At 36.9% G+C, this 18206-nt stretch overlaps 1 protein-coding gene across 1 annotated transcript in view; it reads left to right on the top strand.

Moving 5' to 3' along the window:
• LOC115501807 (cell division cycle protein 27 homolog) overlaps positions 1–14639 on the top strand; it is a 54283-nt gene extending 39644 nt beyond the window's left edge. Inside the window, 5 exon segments of the mRNA XM_030297010.1 lie at positions 97–214; positions 4101–4229; positions 10187–10261; positions 11074–11230; positions 13327–14639. Coding sequence (XP_030152870.1) covers positions 97–214; positions 4101–4229; positions 10187–10261; positions 11074–11230; positions 13327–13409 — 562 coding nt within the window. The 3' untranslated portion in view covers positions 13410–14639.
• Positions 14640–18206: the final 3567 nt, after the last annotated feature.

Below are 18206 nucleotides of genomic sequence, written 5' to 3'. Positions count from 1 at the left end.
AAATGCCAGATTCCACATACACCCTGTATTAAGTTGAATTAAATTAGCAGCCAAAAGTTCATATCCCTAAATTTATATTTTATTTTATACTTTCAGGTATGGCTTAGGAATGATTTATTACAAGCAAGAAAAATTCAGCCTTGCAGAAATGCATTTCCAGAAAGCACTTGATATCAACCCTCAAAGTTCAGTTTTACTTTGCCACATTGGAGTAGTAAGTAGCTTTCTAAATATTTTTCAGTTAATCTCCCTTTTGAAATGTGTTGGTTATTGACCTAATCGCTGTGGTGAGAATTAGGACTTTGTTATTTTTTTTCATATTCCTGGAACAATATCATGGATTATTTTAGAGCCAAAAATATCACCTTTTTCCTTGGCATAAAGAGAAATCACTGGAGTACCCTCATTCCTTGGGCAAGTCCATTTCTCTGAGCTTGTACTTTATGGATGACAAGTAATACCACCTTGCCTACCTCTTAGGGTTGTTGTAAGACTCACATGAGATACTTCATATTTTGAAAGTACTTTTCCATATTAATATAGCTCCTAAATTCAGTAATTAATATTTCAAGACAAATGGTTCCCTGTGTTTTAACCTCTGAGTGACATAGGTATGTCAGAACTAATTAATATTTTTTTTTAAGTTTATTCATTTATTTTGAGAGGGAGAAAGCGTGAGTAGGGAAGGGACAGAGAGAATCCCAAGCAGGCCTTGTGTAGTCAGTGTGCAGAGCCCAGTGGGGCAGTTGAACCCTCTAAACCATGAGATTATGACCTGAGCCGAAATGAGGAGTCGGATGCTTAACCAACTGAGCCACCCACGCACCCCAGAACTAATTAAAATTACTTTAAAAAATTTTTTTTAATATTTATATATTTTTTTGAAAGAGAGAGAAAGAACATGAGCAGGGGAGGGGCAGAAAGAGGAAGACACAGAATCTGAATCAGGCTCCAGGCTCTGAGCTGTCAGCATAGATCCCAGTGTGGGGCTCAAACCCATGAACTGTGAGATCATGACCTGAGCTGAAATTGGACGCTTAACCGACAGAGCCACCAGGCCCCCCACTAATTAAAATTCTTAAAAGGTGATGTGGATCACCATTTTTTTAAAGAAACTTTTGTTTACTTGTAAAATGAAGTTATCAATTAAATCTTGGTACATTTTATAAAAACAAGAGGTAAGGTTGTAATAAAATAGCAATAGCCTTGTCAGGCAACATACTATTTAACTCTGTGCGATAAAACACTTTGTTCGTGCCACACTTATTCAACATAACTCACAGTTACTACAGACATTTCAGGAAGTTCATGGGACTCCCATAGACTTACTATTGAAACTGAGACGTTTACAATCATAATATGCCATGGAAACTTGAAAACGTTAATTTTAGCAGGAGATAATGCTCATATTATTTGAATTGCTTCTAGCTGCTAAACAGCTGGATTACAAGGACTGAAAGTGAAAAGCATTCTAAAAGCCCATGAACACTATTGTTCACACCTTTCTTCAGAACACACTTAACTTTAAACTTGTTTGACACATTTCATAGATAGCAAGCAACAGCACCCAGTACAAGCCTGAAGATGAAGTGCTGCTATGTAAACACTGCCACCTGTTCCCATAAAAGAATTACAGGATATATACTCCAAAGCTGCCCCTTCCCGTAATTTCTATTGCATAGATCACATAATACATGTATACACATATGTGTATGTATATGCACATACAAAGAACATATTAAGATGGCGACACCTGGGTGGCTCAGTCAGTTAAGTGTCTCACTCTTGATCTCGGCTCAGGTCATGATCTCACAGTTAGTGGGTTCGAGCCCCACGTTGGGCTCTGTGCCAACAGCAGGGAGCCTGCTTGGGATTCTCTCTCTGCACCTGCCCCTGATCGCAAGTGCTCTCTCACTCAAAAAGAAAAAGAAAAAGGACTACATTAAGACGACAGTGAAGTGTAATCACAGAGCAATTTATAGGCTGAATGTTTTGGGTTTTTTTTACACGTTGCTTGATGGAAGATTTTAGTATTTTACAGTCGTTTAGTAGGCATTCTATCCACTGCACTTTTTGAAATTTGAAAGATATTGAAATAAATTTTTTCCAACATTTTGGTAACAGGCAGCATTCCCCAAAATACTTGTACCCTCTGTCTACATGACCTGTTTGATCTGGTAACAACTGACCACAAAAACTGACTCAGTGGACTAAATAGAAAAATGATGAAGGCAAAGATTACCAATTTGATGAACTCAGCACAGAGATTGCAAATAACTTAGCAGGTCGGGAGTTGATCAGTTGTCTAAAAAAAGTCATACCCAGTTAGTTTGGTGCTGCAGGTAGAAGAGCACATGGTGGAAAATAGCGAGTGTTGGCTCGCTGGGTGACACTTGTTGGAAAGGTGCAGTATCTGGTGGAATGGAGAGGAGTGGCCTCATCCTGGCTACGGGACTGAAAGTTGTGTTCACTGCACTTGTCTTCTGTACGCACAGTTCGAAGCCCTAAGGGAGTCCGGCTTTTACTATCTTTCTTTAAAAAAAAAAAAAAAAAAGGTCAAAAAATTCATAATAGACCATGATACTAGCCCTAACACATACCTGTCAATGTTACAGATATTGTCATAGAAAGATACCTTTTTTTTTTTTTTAAACGTTTATTTATTTTTGAGAGCGGGAGAGAGAGACAGAGCACCAGCAGGGGAGGAGCAGAAGAGAGAGACGGAGACACAGAATTTGAAGCAGGCTCCAGAATCTGAGCTGTCAGCACAGAGCCTGACACAGGGCTCAAACTAATAAACTGTGAGATCATGACCTGACCCAAAGTCTGATGCCTAACCGACTGAGCCACCCAGGCGCCTCAAAAGATATCTCTCAAAAATCAGAACAGAGACTTAATTTTTTTAATCATAAGATTTGTACAATGTTTCTAGGATAGGATATTAAAAATGGTTCAAATCCATGCATGATGGTAGATAATATTTCCAATTATTCCACTGAGTCCGTTTTTGGATCACCATTTTTATGGGTAATAAGTTGTACGTTGATAGGAGAAAAAGTCTGTTTGCTTTCTGAAATCTCGTACTAGTTTCTCTGTAAGCATGGTACCAGAAGTTTTTGTTCTTGCCTCTTACCCAGCTCCTTCCTCTTTCCCTCCTCTGCCCTTCTCTTTCTCTCAGCAAGCTTGGCTTTTGTGGGAATGGACGTACAATGTGAGGAAATTATGTTAGTTTGAGATTTCACTGTTCATTTTGGGAGAAGAACTGATTGGCTCAGTACATTAAGCTTCTGACTTCAGCTCAGGTCATGAACTAACCGTTCGTGAGTTTGAGCCCCGCCTCAGGCTCTGTGCTGACAGCTCAGAGCCTGGAACCTGCTTTGCATTCATTCATTCTCATTCTTTCTCTCTCTCTCTCTCTGTCTCTCTCTCTCCGCCCCTCCCCTGCTTATGCTCTGTCTCTCAAAAATAAATAAACAACAACAAAAAAAGCAAAGTCCAATATTTAGAGGACCATAATAAACCTATTGAAATGTGAGTATTATTTAGCTAAATAGTACAGATTTTCTTGTGAAGGGAAAACCAGGGTTTTCCTTGTCTTTTAGACTTAAAAGTAACTGAATATCTGCTCTACAGATAGAATTATCAGTATGGATTATCATTATGGATAATGGTGGATTGGGTGTCAGAGGACCTAGGTTCTGATCCCAGAGCAAAGTATTTAACATTCTGGGGTTCAGTATTCTCATCTTGAAAGTGAAGCAGTTGAACTAGATAGAATTGGAAGAGACTTTAGAGATACTCTGTTAATAGTCAGGTATTCAATTATTGAGTCCACCTAACCCTGTGGAAAATCCAGTTAGACCATACATCTTTAGTAGTTTTATTATCTTTTTATTGTTGTTGTTGCTGTTAAAGTAATCTCTATGTGAGGCTCAAATTCACAACTCCGAGATCAAGAGCCACATGCTCTACCAACTTAGCCAGCCAGATGCCCCAGTGATTTTACTATTTCTGTGTTGGTTTTGAGTGACAGTATTTGGTTCTCACCTTTCTCCATAAATATCAAAAGGAAACATTAATGTGATCTTTACTTCTTACAGGTTCAGCATGCACTGAAAAAATCTGAGAAGGCTTTGGATACCCTAAACAAAGCCATTGTTATTGATCCCAAGAACCCTCTATGCAAATTTCACAGAGCCTCAGTTTTATTTGCAAATGAAAAATATAAGGTAAGATACATATTTTAATGGTTTTCAGCATTTTATTGCTTAAGTTTTGCCCCTTCTTTTAATAAACCAAAATTTATTGATAGTTTTCGTCTCTGATAGTTTATTTTCCCATTTTCAAAAGCTATTTATTTTCTTTTGTGATTTTTATTTTTTCATGAAATACTGATATGCAGGATGATTGTGTGGCTATTTAGGAATATGTCATTATCCCTTGTAAAGATTCTGTATATAGAACGGCAATTTTTCCATCAGGGAGTTATCTTAAAGGTAAGGCCTAAACCATCCCCTAAGACCAATATATCTGAGCAGGTGATAGATGAATGTTTGTGCATAATCCAACAAATATGTACTGAGTACCTGCCTATTCCATGTCAGGGACTAGGGATAAAGGGGCAAAAGCAAAGCAATCACATTTCCTACCTTTGAAGAGCTCACCAGCTAGCACCCTTCCAGAGGAACAATAGACATTAATCAAATAATCACAAAAAAAGTGCATGCTGAATACATAAAGGAAAAGTATAGTGAGTTATAAAAGCTTAGAACGAGGCTACTTGATCTAGTCTGATGTGTTTCTGCCTTTAGTTCTCACTCTGTTTTCCCAATTACGGAGCTGTAGCCTGAAAAAAATACATACATACATATACTGAGAAAAGAAGAGAAGGAAAATTGAGAAAGAGAAAAGAGGCATAAAGTGACATGGGTTTTTTTGTTATCATTTACTGAATCACAAACCATGACTCCAAAGTGTTGATTGAAAGTTCAGTTTACTTTTTTAATAAATTTAGGCTCTTCTTTCTAAAAAGAGTAAAAACTTACCAAAGAAACAAAAAACCCAAAGTTAAGTGCACAGAAAATGTTGGACCAAATAATCCATTTCAGTAGACTCTCCCAAGAAGTCAGTTCTTCCAGTACACATTGACATTTGCTGAAATTGAAAAATACAAGACCAATATTAAGCTCTTAACATTTGCAGTCTAATAAAGATACATAAGGGATCAGTCATCTAATTTATTCATTGTCATTTATTCAGTGATTTCCACTAATCTTACTCTGTTTTTCTTTATCAAAGAAGTGGATGTCTAGTCCTTACTGTTTTTGTTCTTTTATAAAAGCTTCTTTTAAATCTAATAAACAACTTTTAGGGACGCCTGGGTGGCTCAGTTGGTTAAGCACCCAACTCTTTGGCTCAGGTCACGATCTCACTGTCATAAGATCAAACCGGTGTCAGGCTCTGCGCTGGGCATAGACCTTTTGCTTAAGATTCTCTCCCTCGGGGGCGCCTGGGTGGCGCAGTCGGTTAAGCGTCCGACTTCAGCCAGGTCACGATCTCGCGGTCCGTGGGTTCGAGCCCCGCGTCAGGCTCTGGGCTGATGGCTCAGAGCCTGGAGCCTGTTTCCCATTCTGTGTCTCCCTCTCTCTCTGCCCCTCCCCCGTTCATGCTCTGTCTCTCTCTGTCCCAAAAATAAATAAACGTTGAAAAAAAAAAATTTTTTTTTAAAAATAAAAAAATAATAAAAAAAAAAAAAATTCTCTCCCTCGGCCCTCCCCAGCTTGTGCCACGTGCATACACACTCTCCAAAAAAAAAAGGAAAAAGAAAAAAATAGATCTAATAAACACTTTTCAACTTTTAACTTGTTCTTTGAGGTGCTGTAATTGTAATTCATCATTTGTTTTCATGTTTTTGCTTCATTGGACCTCTTTATTTTTTTTTTTTTTAGGTTTATTTGTTTATTTTGAGAGAGAGTGAGCAGGGGAAGGATGGGGGTGGGTAAGGGGGGAGACTCCCAAGAAGTCTCCATACTGTCAACACAGAGCCCCCCACACAGAGCCCAAACACGAACCATGAGAACCATGAGACCGTGACCTGAGCCAAAACCAAGAGTCAGCCACTTAACCAACTGAGCCACCCAGGCACCCTATAACCTCTTTAGATATGGGGTCAGTTTCCTCAGTTGAAGGATTTTATTCAGTTATTCTTAAAGGCATTTTAATGCCAACACACCTACCAGATATTATGCCATTTAAGTCAGCCCTGTACTTGCTTCAAGAAGCCCAAGTTCTAATCTTTCCCATTGTTCAAGTTATAATGGTCATAGCCATTTTTGAGTATCAGCTAAATTATAAGACCTACTTTGAAGCACGGTGTATCCAGTATACCTATATTAAAATAATATAAAAAGGGGCATAAGTAAAAGTTACTGATTGCTTCCAAAATGTCTTGGCTCCAAAATGAAAATCCAATGGTGTTAGAGGGCCACCTCAGTCTCTCTGTGGCAAAAGCATTGCTAATATCACCCCATTTAATGTGCTGTAAATCTTAAGTCTTTTTAGGGCAAAAATGAGAACTCTGACACTATGTTAGACACTGTTTCTCAATGAGTCTTTGTAATTAGATTATCAAGGTGGGGAGGTATGATAGATGCATGAAATTTTTTATAACAATTACAACACACAGTTAGAAAAGCTGTCAGTTCTGAACCGTGTGTGGTGTAGCAGCGAAGGATTGGAGTGCACTGTTCCGATTAAGATTGCTTTAAAGCAGTGATTCTCAAAGTGTGGTCTGAGAACATCTGGAGGTCCCCAGAAATCCTTTCAAGGAGTAAACAAGGTCAAAATTATCTTCATAATAATATTTAGATGTTTTTTGCCTTTTTCACTCTTATTCTCACGAATGTACAGTGGAATTTTCCAAAAGCTACATGACATAATGGACTGAATGCAGAAGCAGATAAGAGAGTGCAGCTATTTTCTATCAACCAGAGATTTGCAAAAATATTAACCAATGCCATTATTCTTACTGACTTATTATTCCGAAAAAGTTATTTTTCATTAAAAAGATATTATCTATGTTAACAAGTAATGGCTTTATTGTTGTTACTTTTAAATTAATGGATAAATATTTTTTAAGCTTTTCAAGTTTTAATTTCTGATATGGTAAGTATTGATAGCTATAGCCTACATTAACAAAAATTCTTCAGGTTCCTCAATAAACGTTAAGAGTATAAAGAGGTCTGGAGACCCAACAAGTGTGAGAACTGCTTCTCTGTGGTATTAAAAGTCAGTCCCAGGCTTCTTCATTGTGATACAGGCTTCATCAGTCCCTGTCAGTAATGTCGGACAGGTGTAACAGTGATCGTTAAGTAACTAATATCCATGACCACAGATCTTTTATCTTGAGACTTTATTCCGTGTATATTTTACAATATTTACTAGTATGGAAGGAAAAGAGAACAGTCTACCTCGTAGACTTACCACACGTAGTAAATCTTCCATTCCTAGACAGGCAGATGTGATTCTCAGACCCATTCAGCCCAGCGGTCCTTTGAGTTTATTTCTCGTGGGTTGCCAGCAGTTAGGAACATGTGAAATGTTCAGGCTGCACCAGAGCCCCCTACATACTTGTGTAAAAAACACAGCCTTTTACACAAACACACTGTCCCAAGAGAGTGTGCACGCGCGTTTGTGTGTGTGTGTGCCTTTACTCTTTTCTCAATCCTTTTTATTACAGAAAATGTCACACGTCACTCTAGTATGGTAATGAATCTCTGGAATCTACCACACAGCTACTTTCACACTGCTTGCCACAAAAATATTGTATATGAACCTTTCATTTTAGATAATGCCAGTAAAAATTTTACAAAAGCCAAGAAGTTACATTTGGCCTTAGGTGAAGGGAGGGTGGGATGGGACTGTATTAAACTTTTTTATAACTGGGAAGTAAGATTGGTTCCTTTCCACCCTTTTCAGAGAAATAAAACTAAAGTCTCATACCAATCAACGTATAAATCCCCTTATGTTACCTAAATTCTATAATCCTCTGATACATTTGCTAGCCCACTATCTTTGATCACTGCTTTAGTCCTTGTATCTTTGTGGGGGCTTTTTATGAAAGTAATAGGCCTGTTACCAAACAACTCAAATAATATGAAAGTATAAAAAAAATACGAGGTTGAATGTGCCTTATAAGCTGACCCTCCAAGGGAGGAGCATTATTAACAACTCAGAACACACTTCTCTAGATCTTTTTCTCATCATGTACATATTTTTAATTGTAACAAAGTAGGCTTACACTACTGTGGTAGGCAGAGTAATGACCCCTCAAGGATGTCCAGGCCCTAATCCTTGGTTCCTGTGACTATGTTACCTTACACAGCAGAAGAAACTTTGCAGATGTGATTAAGGATGTGGACCTTGAGTTGGGGAGAGTATCCTGTGTTATTCAGGTGGGCCCAGTCTAATCACATGGATCTTAAAGATCACATGGAGGATCTTTGCCAGCTGTGGTCAGAACCAGCGTGAGAAGGTTACAAGCCAAAAAATGTGGGCAGCCTTTAAAAAGTCTGGAAGAAAGGCAGGGAAACAGATAACCCTCAGAAAGGAAGACACCTTGATTTTAGCCCAGTGTGATTCAAATTGTATTTCTAATGCACAGACTATAAGATAAAAAAATTTGTTTTATTTGCCATCAAAATTGTGGTAATTTGTTATGACAAAATAAGAAGGTAATACAACTACACATATTCTGTAATTTGCTTTTTCTTCCACTTTAACATTTCTGTGGATAGATATTTGGTATTTATCTTTTTTTTTTTTTTAACCTGACTTACTTTGGATTTTGTTTTACTACAAAGAGGTATGTATAGAGAAGAAAAGTAGATAATCTCCATGGACATTAAAGAGAAATAAAGTATATTTATTTTAGAAAATTCAAAAAATTGAGAAAGCTACCATGTTAAAAATAGAAAGTCTTCCCCTTTACCTCAGTCATCCCCTCTCCAAAGGTAAGCCACCTTTACCTTGATTAGGGGCATATAGGTATTAATTTCTGCCAGAAAAAAAAGGAAACATATATGTGTTCACATAAGTGTATTTATAAAGTGTTTATGAGAATACCCACATAACTATTTGTATATGTATCATATATATGTTTTGTTGCAAAAGAAATAGTATTGCACATACTTTATTGTATCTTTTTTTTTTTTTTTTTTTTAGCATAGAGTTGAGTACCTACAGATCTAGTGTTCCATAGAGGATGGACCATAATTTATTGTAACTAGGCTATGATTAGACACACCTTCATTGCTTCTAATGATTTGCAGTAACATGTTGAATGGGATGTTCTTACAAAGATGACTTAATGAACTTTTTTGAATATGTCCCTGGGATAAATTCCTAGCAGCAGGATTGCTGAATTAATGGTTACATGCAGTTTTTAACATAATAGGTAATGCTAAATAGAGTTCACAAACAGGCTTTGCAACAGGTCACATTTCCACCTTCAGTGATGAGAATGCCTCATTCCCCTCAGTCATAGTAACTTTATATATCAAAGTTTATTTTTATTTTTGTCCATTTGCTTAGGTGAAAAGCAAACAGTATCTCAGTTGGGGACCCAGTTTTATTTTTGATCATCATGTCTTTCTTTTAAATACAAATCTTATTTCTCTATCTTTTCTCTCAATTTCCCCAACCCCTTTAGCGATGGTCAAAAGATTTGTAGACAATTTTGACTTAATTCAGAGTGTTAAATTTTAGACTCTTCATCATTAGTTAAAATAGCAGGTTGGTATTCAAAGCTTGGTGCTTGCATCAGGGAGAAGGTCTATGAACAGAATTTCGGAATTATTTTGTTCTGCAACTTAGTTTCCAAAGCTCTTACACACACAGTGTAACGGAGCATTGTTATTTTATATAAAACGGTGACCAAAGCAAGTATTGTCACCACCTGTGTGTGTGTGTTCTCAGTGTACTCTGGTGAATTCCTGCCATTTCTTAGTCCCTATTGTCATAAGTATTTTTCATGCATTTTATTTCATGACAAGAATTAATGCAATAAGGAAGTGCATTGATAAAGATCTAGTAAGCTTTAGTTAAGATGATTTGGGAAATCAAATAATACTTGCTTAGTTAGAACTTTGTAAAATTTTGCTACTCTGTTTTTCTTTGCTTTTTTCAGTCTGCTTTACAAGAACTTGAAGAATTGAAACAAATTGTTCCCAAAGAATCCCTCGTTTACTTCTTAATAGGAAAGGTAAAGATTGGGGCCAAGGTCCTAAACTGTGACTTTCATAACAAACATTAACTTCTGAAGGAGAAATATTATACATATTATGCAACATCTCTTGAGCAAATTCAACTAGATCTCTGAACTAAATGCTCTGGGAATGAAGAACAGAGTTAGTTACAAGATCTAAGAAGATGATATCCTGATGAAGGAATAAGAACATACACCGTATATCCTAACCATACTATGGTTTTGGAAGTATATTAGCACTTGCAGCCAGTGGCCGTGAGTTCATAACTGAGACTATATCTTGGAAAGCTCTTAGCTTCCAATTATCCATAAAATATGTAGGCATCCCCCCCAAAAAGTAAATTAATGGCTGGTGTTGTCTTAATTAGAAGAAACGACTTCCGAGATTTCCAAAGCCAGACTAGTAAGGACTTTACAGACTGGGCCCCTAAATGCCAACTGGTTAAGGAGGCTGAGAACGGTGGACAGGTGTTCGGAGTTGATATAACAACATTTGAAATCAGTGTAAATGAATTGCTAATCAAGCAGCTTATAGTCCATTTCTTTCAATTGTCATTGATCCAATCAGAATGTGATTTATTGGAAGCTCACTACTGGAGAGACAGAGACAAGGAATTCTGAAAATATCTGATTATATCAAAAGTAACTCAAAAGTTAGTCTGAGTTCTTCTGTAGGATGAAAATGACCTACTCATCAGAATGGGTTTACAGCATGTAAATTAGAAGCCTATTTAAATTGTTAATGTTTAGGATTTTATAATTGAAGTTCACAACTTAATGAAAAATGTAGTGCTGCTGTTTATTTTTAGGTTTACAAGAAGTTAGGTCAAACGCACCTCGCCCTGATGAATTTCTCTTGGGCTATGGATTTAGATCCTAAAGGAGCCAATAACCAGATTAAAGAGGCAATTGACAAGCGCTACCTTCCAGATGATGAGGAGCCAATAACCCAAGAAGAACAAATCAGTGAGTACCATCCATATGAATTAGATTTCTAAGTGTATCAAACCAGAGGGCTAGTAAAACATCAACTCAGAGTTAGGCAGAGCAGTACAGATATTTCTTTATGACACAGAGTAAACATTTTTTCAAGTATTGAGTATTCAGAAAGCTACCTTTTGCATAAGAATTTGTAGGCTGCTTTTTAATTTTCTTTTTTTTTTTTTGAAGTTTATTTGAGAGAGAGAGAGAGAGAGAACAAGTTGGGGAGGGGCAGAGAGAGAGGAAGAATCCCAAGCAGATGCCACGCTCCATGCTGAGCCCAACATGGGGCTCAGTCTCATGACCCTGAGATCATGACCTAAGCCAAAATCAAGAGGCGGACGCTTAACCAACTGAGCCACCCAGGCACCCCTAATTTGTTTTTCTAACCATGGTATATTCTTTATACCAAATGGAATTTTAGGGAAATTAAATTATGGCAATATATTAACAAAGTGCATGTGGAGTCAGGTAACTAGTCTCGGTTTTGAACCTAATTTGCTGTGTGACTTTAACAAATCCTTGGCAAATTTTTACCTGGACCTCAGTTTAAGTTTAAATATGTAACTAATGCCTGCCTGCCTTATCTGCTTCATAGGAATTCAGAGTAGGATGGGCAGGATGATAGATGTGACAATATGTTGAAGACATTATAAGTGATAAGTAAATGAATAATAAATTTGTGCACATTTTTTAAAATATATTTAATTTTTTTTTTAACATTTATTTAGTTTTGAAAGGCAGAGCACTAACGTGGAAGGGGGCACCGAGAGAGAATCCGAAACAGGCTTCATGCTCTGAGCTGAGCACAGAGCCCAACTCGGGGCTTGAACTCATGAACCTTGAGATCATGACCTGAGCCGACGTCAGATGCTTAACCGACTAAGCCACCCAGGGGCCCCAATTTTGCACATTTTAAAGTATTGACAGATCTGCAGTAACTATTCAAATTCTATGAAGCTCTGGCAAATTCACAATCCAAAAATATGGCTTATATGTATTAATTGAAGGGTCAAGAGGAAGGAACAGAGTTTAAGGCAGTAGTAAATACTCTATCCCTAAATTGAGTATATATCTTAAAATAAGTAGTGAGAACTAAGTCCTCATATAATAGTATTTTTTTAGGGCCACCTGGGTGGCTCAGTCGGTTAGGCGTCTGACCCTTAGTTTTGACTCAGGTCATGATCTCATGGTTCACGAGATCGAGCCCCGCGTCAGGCTCTGCACTAACGGCACAGAGCCTGGTTGGGATTCTCTCTCTCCCCCTCTCTCTTTCTGCCCCTCCCTCACTCATGCACATGTGCTCTCTCTCAAGTAAATAAATATTTTTTTAAAAAAAAATAGTATTTTTTAGTAAGAGAATTGAGAAACTTCTGATGAGGCAAACTAAGATGGTTTTTTTCCAGAAAACTTGGCAAAAGGCTGTAATTAAAATTATAATTCCTATAATCCCAATAACCCTTTTTGAACTGAGGGTTATATTCTATATTTCTGTGGACTAGCAGGGACTATTCCCAGAGTGGAGTCAACAGTTGGAGGGAATGTCAGTCTTTTTTTAATGTCATGGAGAACTAGTTCTAATTCCTAGTGTTGGAATAAGGAATTTATTAGGGAGAGGTAGCTTTGTTAAAACTCTTAAAGGTTAGGGCGCCTGGGTGGCGCAGTCGGTTGAGCGTCCGACTTCAGCCAGGTCACGATCTCGCGGTCCGTGAGTTCGAGCCCCGCGTCGGGCTCTGGGCTGACGGCTCGGAGCCTGGAGCCTGTTTCCGATTCTGTGTCTCCCTCTCTCTCTGCCCCTCCCCCGTTCATGCTCTGTCTCTCTCTGTCCCAAAAATAAATAAACGTTGAAAAAAAAATTAAAAAAAAAAAAAAAACTCTTAAAGGTTAAATGCAGTAAACCAGTCTTGTCAGACATGCTGTAAAATAAGGAATCTGAATTGCATTTGATTGAAGGATGTCAGGATTTTAAGGGCCTTAATTTAAGATCTCATCTCTACGTAGAATAGTCTCCCTTGTTTTCATGAACCAACAAGAAATATTCATCAGACATCTTACTGTAGACTTTTGTTTTATTTTTAAAGTGGGAACAGATGAATCCCAGGAGAGCAGCATGACAGACGCAGACGACACACAACTTCATGCAGCTGAAAGTGATGAGTTTTAACTTCCGGAAACCAGACTTTTGCAACTGGATGTGTGATTAGTGCTGACATGTTTCTTGTCCCTCCATATACTGAGTCTTCACTCTTGAGCCGGCAGTGTCATCATCCATCACTTAGACAATGAGTGTGCCACTTTCATTGGACCCTGACTGTACACAGAATGAAAGGCAGTGCAATATTTAGCTGCTAACAAGACTGGCTCTTTCACCAGTACGAATGACAATTTAGGGGGGTAAGATGGGGAACTTTCTTTTCTTTTCTTTTTTTTTTTTTTTTTCTTTAATCTCCCTTTGTTGAAAGCTATCATGGAAGGAAGAGTTAACGTTTTATCTTGAAGGAACCGTTAGGTATGGAAAATAGTGATGAACCAGAATTTTTTGGTCGTTTTCCAAAAATTTGTTTTCATTTGGTTCTGTTCCTGATTAACAGGGTGACTGACCTTCATTTCTAGGTTCTTCAAGAATGGTGTTAGCAAGTGCCAGATGGAACAATAAAAGACATTGCCTATAACAGAGTAACTTGATTGCCAAGGAATGTAAATTACCTTAAACTTGCAGTGTCTCCCATAAACAAATGTAATGGGCATATTGGGACTCATGTGTAGGAATCAACTATCCCTCCATACAGCGTACACTTATTCTTGGCAAGAACGCTTTAATGTCTAACCAAGAATTTTAATTTATTCATCTTGCTTCAAAGTGTTGATCATTGTCTTGGTATTGCAAACTTTCAAGTTGTTCCCTTACCATTTTGCCTCTTCTCTTTGAGCTCTGTGGGATCACCTTAAACATTCAGAGATGATAGAGTGTTTGCCCACTGAAAAGCCAAAACAAGGCCCTTAATAACCATTTATGTTCACCATAAGAATCAAAATGAGAACACTAAAGTGGAGAGACTTAAAAGAGATCATGATAGCAAAGCCTTAATACAATCAAAATTGTACCATGACCTTGAATCTATATTTGTTCAAGAAAGTATCCCTTTGACTTTTCTAAGTGTTTAAGCAGGGTGCAAGAATGTGTAGTTACCTTTGGTTGAGGTCATTTCCATTCTTTTCAGCTCTCTGCTTCAAATTATTTTCAGTAGTGTGAGTCACCAAAATGTTTACCAAGAGTGATTGGGTTTAGGATATTAGAAATTTTTAGCTGGGGGGAAAAAAAAAAAACAACCATTCTTATGAAGGAGATGAGTTCTCTCCTGAGTGTGTCGTAATATAGGTTGGTGTCTTTGGGGAATGGCCACAATTTTAAAGATCTAATTATGCATAATAAAATGGGAATTATTGGAATTTCACAGTAACAGATTTAAAGTCTTAAATTGTGTATCTCCTTTATTGTAATGTATTGAAATTTTTAGAGAAACTTTAGTTGTTAACATTTTTTTAAGTGCCAATGTCAGAATATAACAAATTATAGTTTCTTACGAATGACAGGCCTACGGTTATTATTTTGGATTCTTTGATGAAGGACAAATTTATCTACTGGTTACCTGTACTTGTTAGTCAAGTTGTGAAAATAAGGTGGACTACAGAAGATGTGAAGAAAATTTTAGCCTGTAGACTCAGTTACTTTCTATCATTTACTATTAATCTCACTTGAATGTGGATTAGATACCATTATAAATTAATTCAAGTCCGAGTCTTAGATTAGGTAATTGGTGCCAGAGAGGTATTTAACAAAATTTCCTACCTAAATCTATGTAATATGTGCTGCTTAAAAAAATAATTTATAAGAAAAAAGAAAGTTTGGGAGTAAATGAAGATCATTAAAAATTCCCAAAGGCTAGCACTTGGATTCTAACAAATATTCCATTTTATTCATTAGTTCTGTAATATTTAATTTTATACTCTTTTATTTTTTTTAATTGGCAAATCATAAGCCAGCGCTATAACAGTATCAAATAGAGAATTTCATAGAAAGCTTCAACCTGAGCTCTGTTACAAAGCCTGGAGAACGCTAAGCTCAGAACATAATTTGCTGATGTATAGTTATCTTTTCTATAGTAGGAATTTATGTCCTGTGCCAGAGGTGAGAGCCTTTCTGGTACTTATTTTGAGACCAAGCATAAAAAGATAGTTGTGGAGGGTACACCATGGCAGTGGCTGGCTGAGGGACACTCAGCCCAAGCTTAGCCTGATTTCATTTTCCTCACACCTACTTTCAAAATATTTAGGTATTTGAAGCCTTATTCCCACCTTGTAACTGTTTTTGGCTTGCTTGCTTTTTTTTTTTTTTTTTTTTTTGCTTTTTTTTTTTTCTTTTTTTGCCTGGAATGAAGATCAAACAATCAGAAAAAGACATACGTTTTGATCAAGCAAAATGTTTGAAATTTCAGAAGTTACTTTGAAGGAAATTTAAAATACAAGAACTTTAACATCCTTTTTTAACTCTAAGCTTTTCACACACATACATATATGTATACACACACACACTCTTGTTCAGAAGTTATGTTGTGGCATTGGATATTTTTCCCCCTTGGAAATAGTTCTTAACTCTGGGATTTTAGAAGGTTGGAAATATTTTTTCAAGCGAACAATGGTACTCAAAATAATGAAAGGTGGTCCCTACTTTTTCTGTATTTCATTATTTTAAAATTCTTGTTTTTTCCAAGAACTGCAAGTTACATTTGAACCATGCTGCTGTTGTACCTTAAACAAAAACTCAGTGATAACCAGTATTTAGTCTATTAAAAATGCTCTTTTTGAAGAAAAAAGTTTGAAAGTCTCTGATTAGCCAGAGTATAGTATGGGTCTTCACTGAGAAATATGGTGACCTGTTTTCTTTGTGAAAACCTGGGAAAATGCAAGTGTGGGTGTGATGTGTGTGTTCTATTTGCATTGAAACAATGTAATTTTGTCTTTTTTTTTTTTTTTTTTTTCTTTTCCTGACTTATTTCAGAAGTTGTACAGTCCTGGGGGGGGGGGGGGGGGGGAGGGGGAGGGGAAAGCCTTTTCTGTTAATATATTTGCAATTCATTAAAGGATACAGAAAATCCAAATAAATTACTTTTGAAAGCAATTTATAATCAAGTGGTTGAAGATATACAACAGCTGTGCCATCTGTATTTTTATAGTAAGGCTCAGCAAAATAGTAAAAAATTAAGTTTTACATTCCACAAAAGTCTAGGGCAGTGTTTCTCTAATTTTTTTTTTTTTAACTTACACCCTCTTCAAATACATACATACACTTTTTTTTTTTTTTAACTCACATCCTTTTTTAGTATTTGGAATTTCAAAATTAATATTGTGACCAAAATGTGGTAATTTTTAGAGTATACTTTTTTTTCAAACAACAGAAGCCCTTTGCCAGCAGCTGCTACTTTGCAACTCACCTGCTTGTTCTTTAATCATATATATGACTTCCAAAATTTATTTAAAAGGGATACAAAGCTTTTTTGTTCCATTCAGGATCTGTTTTAAAAATCACGAAAAAAAATCCTAAGAGAAGTAGAACATAGAAACTAAATTTTACTCTGGTCTGATTATCTTGGATACCGTGTAGAGAGCTGAATGGTTTTGTTCAGACTGCAAGAAGGAATAGTAACAGAAAACACGTGAAGTGGGATTGGTCAGATCAGGGGGAGCAAGACCATAGTCTTCCCTAGGACCTGCTATTTACTGTCAGCTGGACAGGGATAACTAGAAGTGTAGACAGGAAGCAGTCGTTGGCTTGTTTAGCTGCTAATTAATGGTTCGGTATAGGTTTTATTTTTCTTTCTAAGCGCAAAGTTCGCTAAATAGCCACATTTAACGAGAGCTTGCCATATATACTGTGTTACTTGATCTGTACACAGTATTTTCAGTCTTCAATGCTATAAAGTGGGTATCCCTCCATTTTACAAAAGAGAAAACCAGGTCAGCTATTAGATGATGGAGCTGGACACTTTGGCATTAGTGTATGGATTTCCTCTGGGAATTTCAAATCATGTCTAATTTTGACTGTTAGGTGTCCTCTCTAGCATTTTTAAATTGTCTACTAAAGAGTATCCTAACAGTTTGGGTTTTACAGAGGAAATTTTAGTATTTAGATGCTAAAAATATCATGTGTATAGTCCGTGGATGGCGCGTTGATCTGTATCCTGCCTCTCTGTTTTTCCTCTCACACTGAAATTAAAAGCGTGTTCTCTCTCCTTGAATGACTAGAATTTGCTTTAAACTAGAAAAAAAAATTTTTTTAATTTTTTATTACCAATTTCCCCTCCCTATCACAAGCATTCTTTTTATACTTGATATCCTCAAAATAGAATTTTCAATTTGGGGCTACAAGCTATAGTTGAGAAGAAAATTCAAGGTCTTAAAAATGCATAATGCTTCACTGAAGTTTGAATCAGAAAGGAAGTAACAGTGGAAGCTGAGAAGAACAATGAAGTAGACGTAAGGTTTCTCATCGTGTATTTTTAAAAAGCACTGAACCAGGATAACTAGGAAATATGGATTTTGCCTCTCAGTAGCTCTGTGTCCTTGAATGATTCACACTTAAACCTTTTTCTGATCAATACAAAGAAGACCAGATTGACCCTTCTTAGCTCGCAGAGGACTGGGGATCAAATGTGTTAAGTTACCATGTAAGTGCTTTGGCTGCACTGTACAAATATACAGTGATAATAATAGGGTAGAGATGATAGAATGGAAAATCGATTGGGTTGATCCCAAGACATGATCCTGTGAGACAAGTTCACTGTAGAACAGTAAACTTTGAGTCTAGGACAGGGATTGTCTATGGCCTACAGGCCAAGTTGGCCCGTTGCCCATTTCATTTTATTAGAACTATAGCTATAGCCATTTGTTTTCATGTCCATGG

Source organism: Lynx canadensis, chromosome E1 (assembly GCF_007474595.2).
Source record: "Lynx canadensis isolate LIC74 chromosome E1, mLynCan4.pri.v2, whole genome shotgun sequence".
In the NCBI taxonomy this organism is placed as follows: Eukaryota; Metazoa; Chordata; class Mammalia; order Carnivora; family Felidae; genus Lynx; species Lynx canadensis.
Note: the sequence above shows the minus strand (reverse complement) of the source record. Positions and strands in the feature narration are given on the sequence as shown.